This window comes from Quercus suber, unplaced genomic scaffold (assembly GCF_002906115.3).
Source record: "Quercus suber isolate HL8 unplaced genomic scaffold, Cork oak 2.0 scaffold_588, whole genome shotgun sequence".
In the NCBI taxonomy this organism is placed as follows: Eukaryota; Viridiplantae; Streptophyta; class Magnoliopsida; order Fagales; family Fagaceae; genus Quercus; species Quercus suber.
In genome coordinates this window covers 153,979-173,238 of record NW_027070033.1, presented here as the reverse complement: position 1 = coordinate 173,238, position 19,260 = coordinate 153,979, and the positions used below count along the sequence as shown (strand labels likewise).

The 19,260-nt window shown below is 34.4% G+C and overlaps 1 protein-coding gene across 1 annotated transcript in view; it reads right to left on the bottom strand.

Annotated features, from left to right (window-relative positions):
* The window catches only part of LOC112022100 (BEACH domain-containing protein B), a 66,735-nt gene extending 47,509 nt beyond the window's left edge, over window positions 1-19,226 (bottom strand). Inside the window, exons 1-15 of the mRNA XM_024054673.2 lie at window positions 19,063-19,226; window positions 18,301-18,530; window positions 16,535-16,598; window positions 14,364-14,598; window positions 13,374-13,550; window positions 12,203-12,526; window positions 11,220-11,442; window positions 9,200-9,268; window positions 8,221-8,682; window positions 7,447-7,774; window positions 6,056-6,517; window positions 5,796-5,954; window positions 5,510-5,659; window positions 877-1,032; window positions 676-717 (exon numbers count right to left, since the gene is read on the bottom strand). Of these exons, the coding sequence (XP_023910441.2) occupies window positions 676-717; window positions 877-1,032; window positions 5,510-5,659; window positions 5,796-5,954; window positions 6,056-6,517; window positions 7,447-7,774; window positions 8,221-8,682; window positions 9,200-9,268; window positions 11,220-11,442; window positions 12,203-12,526; window positions 13,374-13,550; window positions 14,364-14,598; window positions 16,535-16,598; window positions 18,301-18,425 (2,976 nt within the window). The 5' untranslated portion in view covers window positions 18,426-18,530; window positions 19,063-19,226. The remainder of the gene's footprint in view (window positions 1-675; window positions 718-876; window positions 1,033-5,509; window positions 5,660-5,795; window positions 5,955-6,055; window positions 6,518-7,446; window positions 7,775-8,220; window positions 8,683-9,199; window positions 9,269-11,219; window positions 11,443-12,202; window positions 12,527-13,373; window positions 13,551-14,363; window positions 14,599-16,534; window positions 16,599-18,300; window positions 18,531-19,062) is intronic.
* Between the last annotated feature and the right edge of the window lie 34 nt (window positions 19,227-19,260).

Below are 19,260 nucleotides of genomic sequence, written 5' to 3'. Positions count from 1 at the left end.
AACAGGGTCAAACAGAGTGGTATCCAAATGCAAATACAATCCCTAAATGTAGCAGGTTTTTCTGATATCGGAAAACAACCCAGATTTAACAGTCCACAAACTTTTGCAAATTTTTGGTATAATAAACATAAACTTCACAAGAGTTTAATCTACATGTGATTGTTCTTTGGGATTACTTAAGCTGGAAAAAGCACTTACAGAGTTATTCCCATTGAGATCAAAAAAGGAAGTTGGTCCCTTCTCATTTAGCATTGACGAAACAGTGGTCAACAGTAGTGAGCTGTACTGTTGCCTACTCCCAACTTTCTCACTTCGGAGGAGGGCAAAGATTTTGCGGATATCCTTCCCAGATATGCTATGTCCACCAATGACCTGAATTAACTGGGCAATTTTCAAGATGACATTATCAGTATCTTCTAGAGAAAACCATTCAAGAAGAAAGTTTAGCATTCCTGCTCTGACACAAGACGCTCGATTAGAAATGGAATCCCTAAGCAGCTGTTGAAACACATTGAGCCCATGATGCCGCAACGACTCACTGCTCTGCCCAATCAGAAAATGGCAAGCATGAGACAAAATTATGTTATAAAATCGCAATTTCACATATTAGTAATATAAAATCATGCAAATGGGGATAAACAAAAAGAGAAAATAGAAGGGAAACAAATCACCAACCTTCCGTAGAACACAAAGATAAAGTATGATGACGTCTTCATTCTGAGTCAAAGAAAAAAAGTTATATATGAGATGCATGACTCATAAATAAATTAAATGGCCCAAACTCAGCATAAATGTAAAAATCATCAATAGAAACTTGAGTAATCCAAAAGCATAACCAAATATCAAGAACCTAAAAAAGTTTTGGCTAAGAATCACCTTTATTATGGGGCTTGATTTTACATCAAACTTTCCATCTACAAGCATATCAAGCAGTGTATTCATTAGCCCTTCTCCTGGATGCCATTGGCTAAAGTCCAACAGCAGACTTTGCAATGTCTGGTAACCCTTGCCAGCAAGAGCTCTAAATGCAGCCTACAAAACATAAAGTAATGTAGAATTAGAAAGGTATTGGGACCATTCATTCAGAAAAATAAAAGGAGAATACTACTATAAATTCATCTCGACACAATAACGCAAACCTAGTACAAGGTAAAAAACAAACATAATATGGTGAAAACACTTTTAAAAGCGGTCGATCAACAGCTCACATTGAAAACAACCTACCCTATCAACACAAATACTACCGCCACCATGTTCATTACTGCTACACACCATCATCCTCACAACCATCTATGCTATTTGTTACAATTGCTCAAGTCATTGCCCTAAAATTGGCAATTTACTAATTTTATGGCAATGACTTGAGCATTGTAACAACTACGAAAGAAAGCCACCTTGGGTTGCAATCAATCAAGCTTTAAGAGGAGAAACAGCAAAAGAACAAATAAAGTAGAAGAATACCACGAGAAAAAGAATGCAAAAGGAAGAGAATACATTATGGGCAGGGGGAAGCTACTGAGTTCTAGATCAAACAGCCACCTCCTCCTCCCATAAGAAAGAGTGGAAGGTAAGGTTATGGGTTCAAAACCCACTAGGTGCGTGTGTAAATTTACCAACCAAGAAACAAAGGAGTCCTTAGTAAGATAACTCCAAGTCCCAAATGTGAAAGGAGAGAGAAGTTATCTAAACTACCTCAAAGGTTACCACCAACAAAAGCAAACCTCTACAATTTTTTGGGGGGTCCTGCTACGTTGTTGGGCTGGGTATTACAGTTAAAAAGGACATGCTGCCTGTGTGGAATGTAGTTCCTTCAAGTCTTATGTGGCTCATTTCTTATTTTGAGGGAAAGGAATTTGTGGGTGTTTGAAGATAAAGAGTCTTTGGTTCTCCTTAAGTCATAGCTGCTGAGCACAATCCTCTCCTGGCATAGAGCTCACTCTTCTTCCCAAGCTTTTCTCAGACTTATTGTTGATGATGGATAGCTTCACTTTAAGGTGATTTTTATTGTCCTTTTGTGATTGTACTTTTCTATAGTATACTTCCTGTATACTGCATTTTTTTTTTTTCATTTAATGAATTTTTTTTTAATTATAAGTAAAAATAAGCATTTTTTTGGGGGGGATAAGTAATGGTAATAGGCAAACCACTACATAATTATTGATAAGACTTTAGGCTCAATTCACACCTTTAATGCCTCGTAAGATTCTTATCCAATTACAGACATGGCAAGATTTAAAAACACACTGCAAATGCTGATAATGATTATAATTACAACTTCTTAGAGCATAAGACATTTCCACAGGAATTTCAAAAATTGTGTTGGAGTAATATTATCAGAGATTAAGACAAACTTGCTTGCCTTTGAAACTATAACCGAACCCTATGCACCTAATATTCAATGCTTTTTCTTTTTTGATATGTAAAAATTTCATTAAAAAGGAGCAGAGGGGCACAAACCATGTATACAGGAAGTATAAAGAGATTCATCAACAATTACAACGATAAATTGTCTTAATTAGATTAGAAATGGAAAACTATCCTGAAGCAGATATCCCCTTGTATAAGGATCAAAGGAAGGTGGACTTCAGTTCTAAAGCCAATCTTTCATGCCCTTCAAAACTCCAAGCATTTCTTTCTTCTAAAATACTTTCCATAAGGCAATTAGGTATCGCATTTCAAATGCTTATACTACAATGTCAACCATACCAACCTTGCCAGCAAGCTAGCAAGTCAACCACACCACATGGCATTATCCATTGGACACTAAAAAGGCCAAAAACCAACGAACAATGAATAAGCAAATGGTCGTCAGTCTTCTTGCTCTTCTTACGCAAACAACACCAATCTATCACAATAACATGTCACTTCATGAGATTATCCATGGTGAGAATTCATCCAAAGCTACTGTCCAAAGAAAAGTGCCACTCTAGATTGAACCTTGGGCTTCTAAATGCCCTCCCGAGGGAAAGACCAGCGCCCCCCACCCCCTCCCCCTGAAATTTAGAACTGTGTAAAAATATTAAATTCAAACACTACATTTAGATGGATTCCAACACAATTCATCCACTTCACCTTTCCACACTTAGGAGTATTATAGTAAGTCCATAGAGGCAGCTATAGATTCCAATTCCCAATCTTGTGTGACTCCCACAGAACTGCATCCCAATGAATGATACCATTAATGTGTTCTATGTTACCAACCACAGAAGCCTCTTTTGTGTGCTAAACAATTCAATTCAGGGGGGAGGGTGGGGAGCCTCCTTAAGACTTGATCTCCACACCATAATCATGCCAAAACTATACTCTAGTGCTCCCGCATTAAAGCTACTAAACCAAGAGAAAGTACCCCATCCTCTCCCTATGTATTTCCATCAGCAAACACCATGAAGCTCGATAATAGGATTAGAACCCCATCCTCCCCACATGCTACCTAACTTCTTATTCACCACCCTTCTCTAGAGAAGATCTCTCTCTCTTAGCAAATAGCCAAAGCCATTTTTCTATCATTTCTTGATAAAAGTATAATTGCTTATGAGAAAATATATATATAATTGCTTGATAAAAGTAATCAGATTTTTAATGACCGTGCTCAATATTGCAAAGGTTAACTGAGTTTATTTCATTCGACTATGTGAAACTTAAACTCTTCACCTATACCACCCCATAATAAATTATGTTGCAACTTCTCAATATGACAAACTACACTCACTAGATTAGAAAATAAGAACAAGAAGGTAGATAGATTTTCTTTTATTTTTTTGAGAAGAAGAAAGTAGGTAGATTAGATAAAGTACTTTTGATAAAGTGATTCTACCTCCCTGGGATAAATAATATTTCTTCCAACTGGCCAGACACCTCTCCATTTTTTTTTTTCAAAATAAAATTCCAGATTGCTTTTTCATTGAAAGTAAAACCCAAAGGAAGATTCAAATACTTCAAGTGGACATTTGACACCTTAAGTAGCAAAATATTTATCATATCCTCCACAGTCTGTATATTACCAACTGGTTCCTACTTTCTCAAATTAATCTTCAACCTGGCATTGCTTGAAACCAAATAAATACACATTTCAAATGCCAACAGCCTAAGGTTTCATCAGCAAAAATATGTGAAATTATTAACAAGAGTTATCATTTGAAGCACCAACAATAAAACAAAGTAAATAACCCCCTTCAACTTTCTTACCAATCATTCTACTTAATGCCTCCATCACTATAATAAATAAAAGTGGAGATAAAAGATCTCCTTGTCGCAACCCTCATGAATTATTTAAAAACTGCTAGGGTAACCATTAACCAAAATGGAAAACCAAAATGTGGAGACACAAATGATATGCAATGCTTCATATTGAGAACACTGTATAATCAAGCACCTAGACATTTTTAATAATCAAGAAAGAAATTTCCCATAACATTTGCAATAGCAAAACAAACTATAAAATAATCCGGCTAAATAAAACAACTAGAAATTATCTAGTAAGACATTCCTTAGCATGAGAAGCAAAGGGCCAAATCATCTATTTAATTCAATCAACTCAATTCCTAATAATGTAGTTGTTGAGAGCAACAACTACATTTAGATCATGTTGACATATTTAACTCTGTCACGAATGTTTTTTTTATATATAAGTAATGAAAAATATATTAAATATGCAAAGAGAGTTTCACCTAAGTATACAGGAAGATACATCAGGGAAAAGTACAATCAAGCGCAAAAATTACAGGAGTCCATTAAAGCATGAACTTCAAAAAAAGAACAATATCCTAACACCGCAACCCAATCTGTCACATGTTTTTAGTAACAGTACATCTTAGCCAAACTTGCTAGCACGCTGACTACAATATCAATTTTGGCCTCAAAGCCTGTGCATCCTCAAATTTTGTACAGTACATTTAGATCGTGTTGAATATTTCTCTTCACAATATAATTACATAAACAATCTTAATTACCTTAATAGCAGTATTGTAATACTCTGTCTTGAAAACTGTTTAGAAACAGGTTCCCAGATTGAGATTCAGTCAAATAACTCAACACACCCAGGTTCAACTTAGTCCTTCTAATCCAATAATCTTTGTTCTAGTCTGCTATCTGCTTAAAATTTTTCATTCCACTATGTTCATTTTCTGGCCATGCCATATGTCAGCCACCCCAATAATTAAAGACTTATAAAAATACCAAACTATTTTTCAAAATGAAATCCATCTGATTCCAAACAACCCTCTGATATCAAAGTAACTACAAATATAACTTCAATTCCTACAGGTTAGTTTTTCTAAATGTCACTCAGAAACCAAAATAATTGGCCTCTATGTGCAAATTCATAACTAATTAAAAAACCTCAGTGCATATATTAGGCAGACAATCAATTCATGAAATAGTTTCCAATGTTTCCAAACAACATTAAAGCAAGCAATTAAAATTATAAATCATGTGGCAGAAATCAATTTCAACAACCTATTGTATAGGATACATATAACAAAGAAGCATTTGACCACATTGCATAGGTTACCTTTGAGGCATCATTACCCGCAAGCAGACAGGTCAGAGTTTGGAGGACATTCAAAACCAACTTTTCACTATTCGCTTCGTCGAGGTTACCATTCAATAAAGACACAATATGCAAAAAGCACTCTCCATCACGGAACAAAGCCTGATAGTACTGAAGTAACACAAATCCATAGGACATCAGAATGTGAAAACAATATTGAGCTAACTTTCATATACACCCACACACAAATACATATTAAAATATTGCTTTATTAAAAGTAAGAAAATTGTCACACAGGATGATATACCACTGGATCAGTCCGAAGCATCTCTCTCATTCCAATTAATAGATCAATGGAAAGATTTGCAAAATTTTTTCCTCGTTCCTTTATTTCAGTAAAAGTTTCTAGAAATTTGGAGCATAACTGCAACTTTGCTTTTTGATTTTCCTCACTGAATGGTACTATCTGAGAAGGTAACAAAAAATATGAAAGGAAAAGAAACATCAGTTCAATTTCTTTAACACTAGCAATAAGGAAATCAGAAGAATAAAATTATAGAGTAATACCTTCATGAGCTCAAGTATATGCTTAAGTACACGGCTTCTTAAACCTTCTTCCCAGAATAGATCAAACAAACAATCAATACATGTGGAACTATGCAAAACTAAACTTCTTGCATCATCTGCTACTAAGAGAAATTCCGTCAAGAGCTCCATGGATGTTTCCATGCATTTAATCCAACTTTGTGCAATCTCATGTGAATCAGATTTCTGATGACTTTGAGTTTGAGTTTCTTCTGCATAATTAACCTCAATAGAAGAGCCCATATTTCCTGACCTTCTAGATTCTTGGGCTTGAATGCAAACAACTTTAAGCACCCGGGGAATTGCATTAAGTGTCTTAAAAGAAGCAACAGTTTTCTCAGCTGCAAGCTGTATTATGTGTAGAAGACTCTTGGCAAGAACACCAGCAATCTCAGGATTACAAGCACATTGTTCAAGTGCATCTAACAAAGCAGATGATTCAGGCTGCCATTGCATGAAGGAGAAGGACAGAAGAAAAAAATTAAAATGTAAGTAAAATTCCTAATGCTCTGATGCAAGATAAGTCTGAAGCGCTACAAGAGCACCATATTGCAATCAAATAAAGAGATAAACTCCTTGAAATTGCTACACAAAACACAGGGACAAAACTTTGACCAACTGTTTCATGCTCCTAGCATATACAGAGACAATAGTGCACACACATGACACATGTATATGAACACAACTGTAAAATGTGTTCAACTCAATGAATACTTGAAGTGCATTACACAAACTACCGTCAATCGGAACTTCTGCCTGAATACACAGATTGTTTAAAAGTTAAAAACAACTCAAAATGGTCCATTTTACCGATCATGAAAATTCCCCATCACATTGTCTGTTATAATTATGCAGAAAATTCAAGCGGTTTTCTGAAGCACAGAAGATCAAACTTGGGAGTTACCAATTCAAAAGACACAAGACAGTTCTTTAATAGTGAATCTAACATAAGATACAAATTGAAATTATGTAGACCATATTTGAACCTGGCAATATACATGTAGGAGCTAGGTAGCAAGAGACATTTTGTCCAAGAATAATGCTTGATGCTAAGCAACGACCAAGTCAACTTACAAAAAAAAAAACTTGATTCAACAATGACATTGAGCTAGTTGTGATCCTCTAGCTATGCTTTTGACAAAGTTGTCAGAAGAAATTTCTGACTACCTCTCTCTGCCTTCATGTACACCTGAACTAATATGCCTATAATCTATTTTTCTATCCATAAATCACATTTTAGTGTCATAAAGGTCTTGAACAATTAATACACCATGTATTGTGACGAACACTTGAATAATTGCATAAGACAAAACGTTTAAGCTTATTGAAGAGAGGTAAGTCATACAAAGGGTCAGGATAAAAGAAGCACCTACCAAGTTATGTGCACTACCACTAGAAGTTGCGGCAAATTCCACTAATGAGATTATTTCCATTTGCAGAACTTCAACCCCACTAGATTTCACTTGACTGTCAACACTACTGGAAGTAGCATATATTTCAGGCTTCCTTGGGGACCCCTCATTGTATGTGTAATACTCTCCAGAAAACTCCTCTGAAGCTGGCACAAAATAGAAAAAGTTCTCAGAAAAGATAAGGTCCCAAATCCCTTCTTCCCGAAATATTTCCAGCAACACGGTTGATGAAACAAGAACCTTCCTAAACGTTTGTAGAACATAGCACTGTAAAGTATTGACAAACATCCTGCAGTAGATGATACAAACAAAAAACAGGCTTAACAAAAGAGTTCAATATGATAGAAAATGAAGTAAATACTGCCTCCGTCCCAAATTGTTAGTCCAATTTAGAAAACTCAACTTTTTAAGGAGACATCATTTATTGTCTTGTCTCTTAATTAAAATATAGAAGGTTCCAAAATTACCCTTAAACAAAGTTCTCAAAAAAAATTATCATTTAAAGTGCTTATATTTGGTAAGGGCATAATAGGAAACTCAATAAATTAATGGCTTTTAATTTTAGCAACAAAACAAAATTTTGGGACATTCCAAAAATGGAATACAGGACCAACAATTTAGGACGGAGGGAGTATTAGATCAACACATATAGCTTGCAGAATTATTATCAATATCAACATAGATTTTTCAACAAAAATATGAGGTGAATTACTGCACAAAATTTGTAAGCTTCACCTTAAATGGTTTGGCAACTCATTCTGATTTGAACAAGCCTTAATGCAAGGGAACACAGTAAGAAGAACCCTCATGAACCATTTAATTGCAAGTTCACCATATACTGAAGAAACTGGCATGGCAACTCGACCAGCTGACACTTGCACATTATGAGATCTTGTATGTTCCGGAGCAAGAAGGAAAGAACAAAGTACTCTGCCCAACTTAGCAGTATAATCATTCCAAAGTTGAGAATAAGAAGCACTGGTGGGAAGGGGAACAAGATGCTCTGCTGTACAAGCTTTCATATTATTCTCATTGTTAAAATCAATATCTGGCCCCTGAATATTATGCTTCCCAGAAGAATTATTGCTCAGTTGTTTGTATTCTTGAAGCATGAAAGCAGGTGAACAGAAGCTATTTGCAAATTTATGAACTCTTCCATTTTCACACAAAAACTGCAAGTTGTTCAAATTTCCAAAGCTGGATACTAGTTAAGGGCATCACTATTGTTTATTACAAAAAGAGATATGCAAATGAAAGGTTTTGGATACATTCAGGAGGGAAAAAACCCTACCTCTGAAGAAAAAACAAAGAAGGCGCAGCCAGGGGGGGGGGTGGGGGGGTGGGGTGGGGGTTGTTGGTGGTTGGGGGGTGAATTGTGGGCCTGAACAAAGCCAATGCTGTACTTTATCACATGAACATCCAAACCGGTGGCTAGAGTTTAAAACCACAAAGAACGCACACTTTGATGCAAAGGAGATTCACAAGTTAATTGAACACTAATTTTAATTTATTTTATAACAAAGGAGAACTTCACTCAGATTAGTTGCACGTCGCAAAGCACTAATTGGATCCAATTAAAGAATTGAAGTTTCATTTGACTATAGAAATCTAGGGTTTCCAAGTTTCATTCACAGAATTAACCCTTTATTGCATCCAAATTAAAGCAATGTATGCTAACTTTAACTTCACCAAGATATGACAACATGAAGGATACACTGCCTCCCTTAGAACTTCCAGAGAAAGAACATGGAGCTGGAACATTTCTAGCAAGGGGTTTTCATCACTGCAATGACCATTTCAACCAATATATCAGAACTTGCAAGAAAAATACTTGTTTTTCTTATTGGTAAACTTGCAAGAAAGAGACCACGACAAAAAATTGGCAAAAGTCACCATCTAAGACAGAGGCATGTATGTATTTTTTTTTTTTTTTTAATCATGTTTGGTATCCACTATCCCATACAAAAACCATTAGCGTTACATCTTAGGATGCAAAAGTAATTTGAAAAAAAATAAAAATAATAGCTGATAGCTTGACATCAACAACTCCTGCTATATTACTTATTTAAATTTTTTTTTTTTTTTAAATACAAACACAAACACAAACTCTCTCTTAGTACACTGCTGGTGTACTAAGTTAGTATTTTGTTTCCAAATAAAATTTTTCATTACCCATCCAAAAAATAAAAACACACAAACACAAACACAAACACAAACTTGCAATAACAATCAATGGCTGCACGAATTCTGAAATTATTGATATCATATTCTCTAGGGTGAATGGTGTCAATACACTTGAAACGGCTGATATAACGCTCTTATTTCAAGTCACATAATTAAGGCAAATTTCAAACTGCAAAAGGAAGTAAAAATTTCTCTGTTAACTAAACTGCTTCTTAGAACAGTTGGTAAGACATATATAACCTGCAGATAATTATCTCTTCTATTTGTTGGGGGACACTAAATTGATATTTAAGATTCAAAATTCAATTTTCATCCATGCATCAAATCTCGTCATCAACTTCTGCACAATTTCAAGTACATACATTTTACAAGTTATCTGACACGATTGATCCAGTTACTCACTAGCACATTCATTTAAGTTGACATAAAATCAAAATTAAGAAGAATAATTAATATCTTAGCAAAAAGACAGTTTGCTATTTCAAAAACAAACAAATTGTAAACCAAACCATTTCAACTGATGAGTTCTTGACCTTACATGCGCACAATGGAAATTATTCCCACAAATACACAAGCTAAGTAGAGAGACATGAAACTTATATAATTAATACACATATAAACCAGAGTGTGAAAGGAGGAAATATGTATGTATTTAGATTGTTGCTAATACAAAACCCCATAAAAGGGACCTATCAAAAAAAAAACCCCCATAAAAGGGGTATGGTTTGAGGTTGCAAATAATGAAGAAAAGAGAGGATTTTGTTGCTGTTCAAGGCTGTCAAACAATAACAGCGCAACTAAGAATAAGAAAAAATTCTTGATATAAGAATTCAAATGACTTGACATTCAATATCATATAAAACTCATCTCAACCTCATGCTGCATCGTGAGTTCCAAACTTCCTTTTTTTTATAAGTAACATGAAATGAGTTCCACACATTTTATTTTTCATGAATTACACACACCTAGTGGATTTTGAACCCACGAGGACAAAGTTTCTCTCAAACTCCCACTAAAACTAAAATGGTTATATATTTTGAAAATTTAACCGTTGGATTGCATATTCTATTTGTTCTTAACATACACATCAAATTTTGTTCAAATCGAATGTTAATTACTATTCAATCCATAAACGAAATTTTTATGCATAATTTAAGACTACAAAAACTTGAAATTTAAACATTTGAATGATGATATAGCTATTGATCTTTGATATATTTGCAATTTTGCAAGCATGGAGAATATAATAAGAAAATGCAATTTAAAGGTAGATTTGTCAAAATTGACATCCAATAAAAAGATATAAGTGGAGTTTGAAGGTTTCTCTCCAAACGAATTTGGAGGGAAACTTTATCAATTTTCTAATAGTTTTAAAATCCCATTAAATGCCAACTTCCGAGAACTACCATATTTCATATAGCAATCCCATCAAAATAAAGTGCTTATTTGTTCAATTATGTTTCAGCAAGCTTAGTATTAGATTCAGATTTTCTCAAACAGAAGCAATTCTTATGATGAAAGAAGCCTCACACCAGCAGTAACAAAATTACCGTTTTTCATTAGCGAAAAGGGAATCCTTCTGTGTTATAGCTTTACTTGATGGAACTCCAAGGCCATCCAATAGAACTTCAAGTCCTCCAATGCTTTTAAAATGATTTTGACCCCGCGAATTCTCAGATAGTGCTGAACAAAGAACTCTCAGGGTCAAATACTGAAGTGATATATCTGTCCACTGTTCTTTCATGCTCAACCTTCTGATGACACGTAACAGCTCTGCAACAAAATCAATTCTAGTAAATGAAATGAAAAGAAATACAATGTCTCCCATTCAGTCCATTTCATACCTCCTCCCAATGGAACTTCTGTTTAATATCATTTTGTTCATTCACTTCCAATATTAAATATCAGATATTAGGGTATTTGGAATCATAAATTCTCAAGGTACCTTTTTACAACGTGGGCTAAGAAGGTATAGGGTATTGAAGGTTTAACAAGGGCCTTGTAGCTCAATTAGCACCTCCTAGTGTTTCCAATGGAGAAGTTAAGGGTTCAAATCCCCCCTCACCCAATTATCAACCAAAAAAAAAAATGTATAGGGTATTAAAGATCTAATTATTCATCTATGAGCAACAGCACAGCAGGGATTTAAAGGTTATGTGCAAAACCAAGATAAATGAGTTGACACAATATAAAACTGTCAAAGGATATGGCAGAAGATAGATAAGGTCATCATATTAACTTCAAAGTCAACCCAAAAGAAAATTTCCTGCAGATATAAGACCGAATGGCAGTTAAGGTGCATCTTCTCTATACTGGTGATGATATTCTTGTGGAAGCAGGACTGTGAACGTTTACAAACTTTTTATTTTCAGTATAACAGTGAGTCAAATCTATTGCAATCCGCATCCAAAAAAAAAAATCTATTGCAATCAATATAATATATTTTAAAGTTCAGATTTCTCAAGGACAGTTTTCCTGTGTCTATTACCAAGCCACAATGTCATGTAAAGTGACTATGAATTGCCTACCTTACCTACTAACCAATTAAGGCCACCAGCTTCCATCACAGATACAACTGCCTTCTGATGCCAAGATAGCATTGTTTCATAAGAAGGAGCCCTCAGATTACTAGAGGAGTCAAGTGGAGATTTGCAACCACTTGGAACAAAACCTATACTGTTGCTGTACAACTGAGCCTTCTCATATACATTTGAATCTAAATCAATGAAACTATATATAACTGACACCACATATACAAGAATTTGTTGCAGGAGTCCAGTCTTCTCTACAGCAAAATTAGATAAACTTTCATCAGCAGAAAGCGCACCGGTTATTGTTTTAAGTTGGACAACAGCACCTGAAGTAAACAAAACCACAAATAAAAGTAAAAAAATTACCCAAATAATTCTATGAACAATTTACTAGAATGAAATTGCCATAGTAGAATTCAGGAAAATGAATCAATCATGTAAACAGAGATTCTTGCAACACACAATGTCTCAGCCAACTAATTTAGTGAAGAAAAAAAATTGTAAAACTTCAATCCAATAAAAGAACCAGAACTGACTAACTTGGAAATGCAAATGGTTCATAAGAACACTAGACTCAAGATGACAGACAAGATTTATAGCTTGATGTCCTCTAAACTCAAAAGAAATAATGTGAAGAACAGCGTGCACTCTTACAGGAGAAAAGGTATATGTGCTCCTATGTCTAGACCTGAGAAAAAAAAAATTCATGCAAATGACTTATGAAGAAGCCAGGTAAAACATAAAATAATACTAATGTAACTCATAAAACTTGTAATTATTGGATTTGTGAGGTGAGACTCAACCACTTCTTTAAAAAGAATAGTCAAGGAATATTTCTGCGTAATGCTGTTGGAAATGTGCTATAGTAAAAAGAAGAAACAAAATGAAGGATGCAAAAGGAGGTTCAAAAACTTGTGGCTTCATATAAAAAGATGACATAAAAGCAAAACAAAACAAAACTTCAAGCTTTAAATTTCAGTTTCACAGCACTAATGCAATGAAAGACAAGATACTACATATCCGCATATTACCAGATCTACTCAAAAGAAACCACAAGTTATAGCACCACTGGACAATATTACAAACAAAAAGTACCAGCACCTGAAAGAAAATTTTCTTTGATAAAGTACACCTTAAAAAAAAATGCACTAAAAATAACAAAATATACAATACCTTTCATCAATGCTGTAAGCTTTTGAATCCCACCGTAGTATCCAAAAACTCTGCAATTATGCAGTGAACGTGTAACAATCGTTAAAGCATCCAAGATAGGCAATCCTTCAGAAGTAATACTAAAGCTTGTGGAAGCCCCAGATGAGCCTGTTGTTGATCGCATCATGCTGGTGTTTACTGGATGGTTGATGAGCAAAACAAGAATAATTATTATAGATAGCATATAAAAATATTGATTACAATAAATTTTTAGCCAATGTATATGGGTAAATGAAATAAAAAAGGGAAGTAACAATGAAGCAACCAAAAACAAAAAGCAAAACCTCAATGAGCCATGGACGTTATTCCAGAAAAGGTATCCAATTTTCAACCTCAACTTTGAGAAGATTCAATGGCTTCCCAAACAAAGGATACATGAATATCATATTTTGAATAATGAACAAAACAATAACATTTTTAGGTAAGACTTCTGCAGCCAGGGTGTGGGAGCAAGCAAACTGTCAAGAATTATTCCAAGATCATAAATACTCAACAACACAGAAAATATGCCAATGACCATTAGGTCAAATGGGAATTCCTGGTGTTTCCAATGTGCGTAAATAAGTAACAACAGAAACATTAAAAATTCCAAGATTAGGGACAGATAGAAACTAGTTGTAAACCAATCTAAAGCTATTAAATTCAGAAGAAAGCCATGTAAATCATGAAGTCAATTTCCAATGTTCTTAAACTGCTCAACTTATAAGAATTTCGATCTTTTGGAATTGAAAGAAATTTATTTTCACCACCCCTAGTGAATGGGCTCCTAAAATTCGGTCAGTCAAGAAAAGTTACATTAGTAATTTTTATCAAGATCCAACGGACCAAGAAGACATGCCAAAAGAATGGATTTTTTTTTTTTATTCTAGCAAACAGTTTGCAAAAGGTATTTTTTTTGACAAGTAGCCTCCTCAAAGTAATCTGAGATGTAGCACATATATTTCAACTTACACTCATTGACTAGAGAAGTTAATGTTGTGATCTCTTCAGTCAAAACTGATATTATTTCAGCAGGATGGCCAGCAGAACAGCCAAAAACTACATCATTGGAATATGACATAAACTCTTCAGGTTGGATGGTAGTTGAAGCATCCTCTGACAACTGGCCATAGTTAACTGGTTCCCAGTTCTTGTACACCACCAGAAATTGCTTGAGGAAAACATGAAACGACCTTTTCTTTTCCACCTAAAAAGTTAATGGGTTAGAAAATACCAAAAAAGAAAGGGGTGTCGGGAAAGAGTACATGAATCAAATGACAAGACATAACAGGGAACAGATAAAGCAATTATTGTCATCAATTACAACTCCATCTTGCAATTTTAATACTAAAAATAAGGTAGAAATATATGTGATCTGAGGCAGGATTAAATGGGACAAGGAAAGCTATGCCCAGATCTCAGACAAGCACATTACATCTAGACCTCAGTTTTACAAGTCAGTTAACTTGTCAGTCAGTGCACTATGTCCTGTCAGACCAAACAACAAACTTTGGACAAGAACCTTATGTCCCAACTAAGGATTCTGTGTATCAGAAGACTAATTGCAAAATACCATACAAGAGAACATAAATGTTGGCGTCTCAAAGGAAATGGTAAGTTTGACACCCAGTCTTTCTACCACGAGATTCAGGATGCTCAGAATTCTTTGTTCCCTTGAAAGGGTGTTTGGAAAACTATGGTTCCTAAGCAAGCGGCTTTCTTTTTGTGGACAGTTGCTCATGGTCAAATTCTTACTTTGGATAATCTCATGCTTAGGGGTCGCTCTTTGGCAAATCGGTGTTGTATGTGTCATTGTGATGGGGAATCAATGGACCACTTACTTCTTCATTGTCCTATTACACACACCCCATGTATTTTTATGCATCAAGCTTTCGACATTCATTGGGTCATGCCAAGCTCAGTGACGGGATTGTTATTTTGCTGGCATCAATGGCTTGGGAATCATTCTTCAAATATTTGGAATTTGATTCCAAGTTGTTTGATGTGGATTGTACGGTTGGAACGAAATCGCTGCCCTTTTGAGGACACTAAGAAGACGTTGGAAGAGTTAAACGTTCTTTGCCAACGTAGCATTTTTTATTGGTCTTGTTGCTAGGGTTTTACTAATTGTTCCTCTCTTTCTGAGTTTATGTTTTCTCTTAGAATAGCATCCTGATTTCTTTCTCTTTGTTGTTGGTTTTTTCCTTTTCCTACTGTTCATCATCATGAACAACTTGTATTTTTCCTTACTATTTTCATTAATAATATTTCTCTGATTACCTATCAAAAAAAAAAAATTTGTTTGTCTTTCTCAAAACACCTTGAATTTTTTGGAGTTGTTAAATTTTACATGTTGACATAAATTATTTTTGTATTTACTCGTGTTACCTTGTATACTTCCTGTGTACTAGTGTGGCAAACCTTTTTTGCGTTTTTCTAATAAAATTTATTGTCTTTCAAAAAGCTTTTATGAACAGTTAAGATAGCAGCATGATGAATTAACCAACCCCTTTAGTTGCTATATAGCAGTTCAAGAAACACTTGTTTATTGCATTTATATGCAGACAATGAACATAAAAATAATTCTTTGGAGCTGAACAAAAAGCGTAACTTAGATTAATCTAGTTTCAACATTCACTATAATCCTCTTATTTATTCCTAAAGGATAGCTAATTTTTTTGTTTCTGAAAACTGGGGAAATAGGGAAATTTAAGCCTATGAAATGAATGCCACGGATTTTTATAAGGAAATAATATCAATGGGGCTTCTAGCATGTTGGCAAGGCAGTTTTGGTCGTTATCGAAATGGGTATATATGGTTGATGGTTCCCCATTGCTTATTGTGGTGCCTTTGGAGGGAGAGAAATAGTCGGTGCTTTGAAGATAAGGAGAGATCCATATCTGACTTGAAACTATTTTTCTTTAGAACTTTAATGGATTGGTTGGTTGCATTGCGAAACCAATCATTTTTATCTTTTCTTGATTTCTTAGATTCTTGTAATTTTTGTTCTTGATTGTTTCAACCCTTGTACACTTCCTGTGTACTAGGGTGTTCCCCTTTTTTGACATCAATAAACATATTACTTATCAAAAAAAAAAAAAATGAAGCTAGAACCTTTAAGAATTTTGAATTGAAGCATTTACCTTATCAATGGCTTTCTCATATCTCTCCCAAAGCGTATTTAGAACAGCCTCATTACCGACTTCACTGAACAGAAAAGTAAACAAAAAAAAACAAAAAAATGTGAAACTAAACAGAATGATCAGGGCTTCAATCCTAAATAAAACTGAAGTTAAATAAAAGGCAACAAAAGTATTATCCAGAAAAGGGTAACAAAAGTACCTGTTATCCAAATAATACATACAGCAAATGTCTTTCTTATAGTTCAAAAGAAACATAAAGCAAATGTCTTTTCCAGAGTTCAAAAGATACATACAGCAAAAGTCTTAGGACATGAAAGTAACGTGAACTGAAGGCTTGTATCACTGTCATTTTAGTGCTCAAGGATTCCACAATCAAGAGACCCCAAAACAAGTTTTTAAAGACATTAGTCCCCATAGTGCATGTTACATTTCTATATACAGGTCTGCCCATTCATAACAACATACTTATCACATGTATCAACATTTGCTCCATTTCTATAAAACTAGATAAAAACAACAGAAAGATGAGCATCAATGAAAAAACCCAATCTATGTTACACTGCACTCTCTTTGATTGGGCTAGGTGTTGGGGTTTCACTAATTGCTCTTCCACTTTAGTCTTTCTAGCTTCTCTTAGACCTCCTTCCTGATCTCTTTGTATTTTGTTTTATTTGTGTTCATTCTCATGAACTCTTGTCTTTTTTGATATGATCAATAAAATTGTTCCATTACTTATCAAAAAAAAAAAAAATCAATGTACATGCTGATCCTTAGTATGGCATCCAACTTTTGTCTTATAAACTTCAGTATTCAGCATTCACTCTGTGGCATCACTTAGCCCCACGTCTTGCATGAAATCATAAATATGTACATGTATACATCTATATAAATGGAACTATTTCATTTTTAAAAAGAGAACATGATGACTCGTAGATAATCCAACATAAAACATTTTAAAAAATTAATTAATTAAAAAACCCTTCTTCTTTTTCATAAGTAAAAAAATTTAATTGAAATAAGATGAGAAAAGTATGATGAATCAAAGAACCCAGGCAGTGTGCTATGATACCAGCAGAATATCAAAACTAAATAGCCATGAAAGTAAAAATAAAAAAATAAAAGTAAATCAGGGGGAAAAAACCCTAAATTAAGCTCAGAAGCAAAGAAGCTTAATAGCACAAAAAAGACACACACACACACACACAAAAAAAAAAAAAAAGGGAGACATAAGTCACACCAATGAAAAAGCACCGAACTTTTATTATATGATTTATAGGAGAATCTTCCTTCAGTCCTCTAGATTATCCAAAGCCCTCCCAAGCTCACATCAAATGTATTAATGCCTACATTGATTGCTTGGCTCCATAGCAGTCCTATGCAATCTCTATCGCTTTTCTACTAAATATTTTATTAATAAATGTATGTTAAGAAAATTTAAAGACCTACTTGCTTAAAGTCTCAGGCACACCTTTCAAAGGTGTTGAAAAAAACGAAGAAACCAGCTTGTTTAGTCACTTTTGTTATTTCCATAGGCTTCAAGTATAAGTCAATTCCAAAACTCACTAAGTTCCTTCCAAAATATAAAATGAAATTGCATAAGGGTAACTTTATGTGTTTTTTTTTTTTTATAAAAAAGTGTAATTTCAGTCAACAGTTAAATAGCTAAACACTCTACTTCCTCTGGCCCATAAAAAGCTGATATAACTACCACGATACCAAAATCAATTAGCGTAATGAGTCCAACTATAGACGTCGACATTAAATACCTGAATTGAATTTTTGGACCAGGAGGAGAGAACCTCTGAGGCTGTGACCCTGAAGCAGCAGGCTCTGCAGCTTGGCCACTGGAAGTCCTTCGAATAAGGTCGGCAACACCCTTCACGATATTCATGCTTCCCCCCACCTAAAATTTGTAGGAAAAATCAACACTTCATAATCCAGTAATCAAGGTATAAACAGTTATTCCTGCCCATCACTCTCGCCGCGCCCAATGCCCCTATTTTCACAACCAAATTTCAAGCTGGAGTAACTGCTTATTTCTTCAATCAATGAAAACTAACTATAAATAAAATTAAAAAATTTATAAAATAAAAATAAAAATTAGAGACAACATCAAATTTCTTAAACAAAAATAAAAACAGCTCAGCTATGTCTATCACGATTATTTGGCTGGATTAAGTTGAAATTATTTTCGTTTTCGCGAAGAATTAAGAATTCTAAAGTAATATCCAAATGCTATTAGCAATCAAATAACAAAGCTATTCAAACTATAAATGAACTAACGGTTAGAATGAACTAAATAAATAAACACAACGGAAAATTCGAAAGCGACTTGATTAGGAAAAACCAGCGAATTGATCGAAAACGAAAGCCAGACAGCACATTGAATATTCAAACACTTGAAAAAGCATAAAAAGAAGATGAAAATGACTCTGCGATTAAATAATGAGAAATTTTAATTAAGTATAACGGAAATGGAAAAATGCTATCTGTATCTACGTTGAGCTTTATGATTTATCAAAGTGTACCTGATGATGATGATGATCAGATCGAAGAGTCAGTCTCTGTGCGAATATTCTAGGGTTTTTGAAGCAAGATCTAATAAAGCTTTGAAATTCTTCGGAGCTTCTTCAATGGAGTCAGCGTAGAATCGAAGAAAATGAACGAGTGCGATTAGCTAATTAAAAAAATTAATAATAATAATATATTCGTGAACAAAACCCTGC